This window comes from Teleopsis dalmanni, chromosome 1 (assembly GCF_002237135.1).
Source record: "Teleopsis dalmanni isolate 2A chromosome 1, ASM223713v2, whole genome shotgun sequence".
Lineage (NCBI taxonomy): Eukaryota > Metazoa > Arthropoda > Insecta > Diptera > Diopsidae > Teleopsis > Teleopsis dalmanni.
The window spans coordinates 233,764,403-233,769,705 of NC_051846.1; the positions used below are offsets into that span (position 1 = coordinate 233,764,403).

At 33.6% G+C, this 5,303-nt stretch overlaps 1 protein-coding gene across 1 annotated transcript; it reads right to left on the bottom strand.

Moving 5' to 3' along the window:
• Nucleotides 1-644: 644 nt before the first annotated feature.
• LOC119667697 (keratin-3, type I cytoskeletal 51 kDa-like) lies at nt 645-2,273 on the bottom strand. The gene has a single exon (XM_038077004.1). The coding sequence runs from the start codon at nt 2,271-2,273 to the stop codon at nt 645-647; it is 1,629 nt and encodes a 542-aa protein (XP_037932932.1).
• Nucleotides 2,274-5,303: the final 3,030 nt, after the last annotated feature.

The following is a 5,303-nucleotide window of genomic DNA, read 5'->3' on the forward strand; positions in this document are numbered from 1 at the left end:
CTAAGTGCTCGTTTTCTGTCTTGTTAAAAATTACTTCTTAGTTTTACATGCGATACGTAACTTTAAAGGTGTAGCATTTCATTAGAAGATGATGCAACGTTTGCAGAAAACTGACTCAATGCCAACCAATTACCTAACTGGACTATCTGTTTTTCTTACGTTGAAGTAGGTGTCAATTGTTTTGATTAAAATTGAAATCATTTCATTTGAAAGGCTATCAATTAATCAATTTGATAGTTTATCATTCATTCATTAAAAGTTTCATGTCATATTTATAAAATCAATTTGAAAGCGAGATGTATGGAAAGAACTTTGAGAATAATGGATTTCTGTACTGCACTCTTGGATATAACTTTCGGTTTGATTTCTGTTGTGGAAAACAATTCATATTATTTCTTTTAAATACTCGTATATAACATTATATATATAATAGATATTTAATACTGTTTATACTGCGGAGTAGCATAGCAGAATTTTTATAAGAGAAGTTTACTATGAAAATTTCACTCCATGATAAAAAATTTTAAATACAATAGAAATTATGTGGATAATATTTATTCTTAAAATGTAGTTGTAATATTTACAATAAAACTGCATTAAAATTTTTTTAAATTTTGTTGTATTTACTCTCAACTGCATGCATTTTACTGTTTTTCACAATTTGGTTGACATGAACACATTTCACCTGCTCTCTGCATCGAATAACCGGAATTTCGGAACAGTTTAGCTTTGTATTTGATTTGCTTGCAAAGAGTTTCGTAGTTGCACAACGCCACATCCTTGTACATGATTTCGTTGCGAAGAGCGCTGTTTTGCATTTCCAGTTTTTGTATTTCATACATATCTGAGCAAAGTTCCTTCTTCATTTCTCTGAGCTGCATTTCAAGCGTCTGTCCTGACATCATGCATTCACACAGTTTTTCTCTATAAAATTCTTGCATTTGTCGATATTTCTCTTCCATGTTTTCAATGTATTCAGATTGAGAGTCCAAGCTATTAGAGAGACTTGCGGATAGGTTGTCTGCTTCTCTGCTCTTCGATTGCAAATCTGCCATTTTCGATTCAAGTGATTTGAAATCTTTTAATTTATTTCGCAAAGAATTTCGTTCTGCAACAATGGTGTTAATAGCCTCAACTTCTTTATCAGTATAGCCACCTGAACCGGATTTAGATGTAGAAAGCTGGCTGCGCAATTTATTAACTTCATTTTGCAAATACTTTGTATCGGTACTAGTTTCGGGTGCGACATTGCTTCCGGGTTTAGGTGAACACTTTTCAACAATTTGCTGTAAGTAAACATTTTCAGCACGTAAGGCATCGTAACCATCTCGTATCTTTTCCATTTGCTCTTTGATTTTCATAAAATCACTTTCATCGCTTGAATTAATTTTATTTGCAGATACCAAAGACTTAACCTTTTTATTCAATTCATCTATGCAACTGTCGTTAGGTTTTTGCGCCAAATTTTTTTTCAAAGTATTTACATCCATTGGCGCTGCACCTTGCCCCTGACCTCCTGCACCATCTTTTGACATTTTTCCCTGTTTATGTAACATACCTGTCATTTTACTAAGTTGTTCGCTAGCCAGTTCGACTAAACTATCACCACCTTTCAGATTTCTACCTGAACCAGCACCGGCACCAGCTCCTTTTCCAGCACCTGCGCCGCTTGTACCTGGCCCACTACCTTGGCCTGGACCTTTTCCAGCCCCTGCATCAGGCCCCGCGCCTGACCTTGCGCTAGGTCCTGCTTTGGGTCCTGCGCCAACCCCTTGGTCACCTCCTCTTCCTGGGCCGCCGCCCGGACCTGTTGCTGGTACAACACCTTTCCCTGGACCTTTACCAGCATCTGCATCTCGAGCTCTTCCTGGACCACCATCGCCGCTTACTCCAACTTTATCTGCTGTACGATCTTTTCCTTTGCCTTTGCCACCGGCACCAGCAGTCGCATCCGTACTAGCACCAGGAGAACCATAACCACGTCCCCTCCTAGCATCAGCATCAACTGCACTTTTATCTTTTCCTTTACCACCGCTTCCGTCACCCGCATCTCCATCGGCGTTTGCATTTCCTGATTCACAAACAGCGTTCTCGTTTCGTACTAGATCGGTAAGATATCTTGAAACAGTATTTGGTCGTATTGACCATGACCTCAAATCTTCAGTGGATTCGTATCGTTTTAGATTTATACATACTCTCTCGCATTGTACGTCCTCCTCCTCATCATCCAAGAACGCAACTTTGAAGAACTCAGTTTGTGTAGAAAATGCCATTTCTTTACGCGGTTGGGACCGTTCGAATGCCTCAAAATATTTAACACGGTTTTTGTGTTTCGTCAATTTCTGGTGTCAAAATTTAAAGATACGTAGAATTTAAAAAACAATTTTGCATTGTACGGTCTCAACAGTAAAATATTTGTTATGGAGAGCGTACAATCTAGTACAAAATTTTTCCAAAATTTTGATTAACAGAAATTCGAACGTATAAGAAAAATATTCAGCTTACTCTCTATATAATTTTTAAAAATATTGTTCATATATTTTATATATAGAAATTTTTGATTATGGAACATGTTATTAATATAAAAAATAAATTTAAGGTTCCTGTGATCGATTTACTTATTTGTAAATGGTTCGAATAAATAATAATTGATACGAAGAGATAAACATTTCTTAGCTTTATTAACAATTTAAATTTCTTCGGATAAGCTTAAAAGACTTTTCTTACGATTGCACAATAGATCTCATAGTATGTTTACTTACAACTAAACAAGTAAGCCACTTACTTACTTAGTCACTTACTTACCAGTCAACCCGATTAGTTGCTTGCTGTTGCCAGTTGGTAGTACCAAGCGCCCCCAAATCGTTGGTCATCTGGTCCTTCTACCGAAGATGCGGACGACCTTTACACCTGCAGGTACCAAATTAAAAACTTTTCTAACCGGAGCACTTTTTTCCATTCGCACGACATGACCAAGCCAGGGAAGAGTATAAATAAATATTATTGACTTCATATATGGATTCAAAAATTTAGTTGTAGGTGTCCCAAAATTTAAGCATGGTACTATGAAGTCATTTTCGTACTTAATGACTTGAAAAGAATACAGAATACTTTAACATCAGGACTGGCCGTAAGCGTCTGACTATAAGTCTGCTAGTCTGTGTATAGCGAAACGCTGAAGGCCACTGTTGTGTTACATGTACGTGTTTGTGTGTATGGAATTGTATCTCAATATTTAAATGAACGTTTTATGCAATTAAGGTATCACCCGCATGCATTGAATGTCAATTAAGTGTCTTTGGCTGTGTACTGCCGGGTCGTTGCTCCTCCATCTAAAAATGTTGTACGAAAATTGTGTATAATTACGGTTGAGTGCTTTTATGGTACCGCCTGGTGTAAAGCAGTGCAAGGAACATGGAATGGCTTTTATTCTTCGATTTGGCTGATGAAGTTGTCTGCCTGCGTATACTGTGTGAAGTGATGTACGATTTATACTAATGCCAGTCTTTTCGTGGAAAGTTCAATGTTTCATTAATGTTACCAAGATTTTCTTGTAAATAAATGCATAATTCGATTGGAATTTTGATTAGAAGTCAGTTTAGTGGGAATTGGTTTAAAAAGTTAGAATAAAAAAAATGTTTGTATTAGAATATATTAGATTATAATTATGTTGTTGTTGAAACATTAAATTTTCCATTTAGTTGCAAATTTATTCGTTTCGCTAATTAAAATTTTGAAACTTTGAAACATACATATGTATATACATTTCAATTGAAATTAATCAGGAACTAATTCGGTATACAAAGTCTTAGTAGCACATGTCTAATAACATTTTGGACATTCTTGACATATTTTGGACTACTATTGCCTTGAAAAATTAAACAAAATATATTATTGTGGCATTAAAATCAATTAATTGCCATATTACATTGATTTGAATTGAAGTACAGTGAAAACTTTGTTAATCGCATGCTCTAACAATTAGACATATGAGTATAATGAATCGTGTAATAGTATCAGTCATTAGAGAGAAAGAGAAAGAGAGAGAGAGTGTGTTCATTTTTCGTATATATACCTTTCTTTTAAGCATATAGTTTTATTCACTCCATAGAATTGCAGACGTCGTCGTTATCGTCGTTATAATTTTAAAATAAAATATATCGGTGCGAGGTGCTCATAACTGTGTAAGCTTAAATCTCTTCAAATGTAATAAACTTCGTATTGCTGCTGACAGTGGCTTAGCTACTGGTAGCTATTCCATGCTAGTAAGTTGGTATGACTAGTACGCTAAATATATTCTGCAATATAGCGAAGACAGTATGCTCTGACACATTTAAACTGATATATAAGCTTTCATATCGTTTTATTTTTGAGAACTTTGAAGTCAGAAGCTAGAGATAAACATTAAAATAAAAAAACAAAAAATATCAAATCAGCAAAATGGTATTAACGAATAGAACACATACTATATTTTTAAAGTATTGTTATAATGCAGATGAGTACTATGGAATAAATAACAGTTCATGAGAGCAGACGAAAGATTGATTCTCCAGCATATTTTGAAAAAAATAATTTGAATACAGCAAATATATATACAGCAGCGACAATTAAAAATAGTTGAGCAGTTTGTTAAGTTGAGTGTAGGATAAAATGAAGACTCTCGGTCAGTTGTCTATTGTATCAGATATGAACTAGTTAATAAACATTCATGCTTACTTGGTTGGTCAGTTTGAAATTCACAACTATTATTGAATGTGTATTGTTGAGTTGGTAGTCCAACTGATAATATTCTTACCCTTAACAAAACGGACAACTACCAGAAATATCAGACACCTATCGTGACTTCAGGCTATCTTAATGCAAGTTAAAATTTGAAATATGGAATGTCGCTATTAAATTTTTGTAGCTGTCACTGTTAAATTGGAATTTTCCGCTGACATTTAAACCAATTTTAACAATTCTTTTGTTGCTTTTATTTCCATTGCATTTTAATTGAAATTTAATTGTGCACAACAAAAAACAAATGTAATAGTATTAAATTTTTATTAAATACTAAAATTTTAGTCTTTAACTATAAAATATATTTAATTCCATATATGTGACTTGCAATGAAAAAATACATATCAAAATTTCTTTCTTTTCAATCTATTTTCAATTCAATCTAAAATTTGAAATTAAACTCACTTCGGACAAAACTATAAATAACTATTTTTTTTATATAATAAAACTTTAACATAAAAAGTATTGGCACAATTTATTAATATTTTTATAAAATAATATTGAAGAAATAATTTATTCAAAAT

Coding starts and splice junctions, on each gene's coding strand:
- LOC119667697 (XM_038077004.1), bottom strand. CDS start 2,273: ATGGCATTTTCTACACAAACTGAGTTCTTCAAAGTTGCGTTCTTGGAT.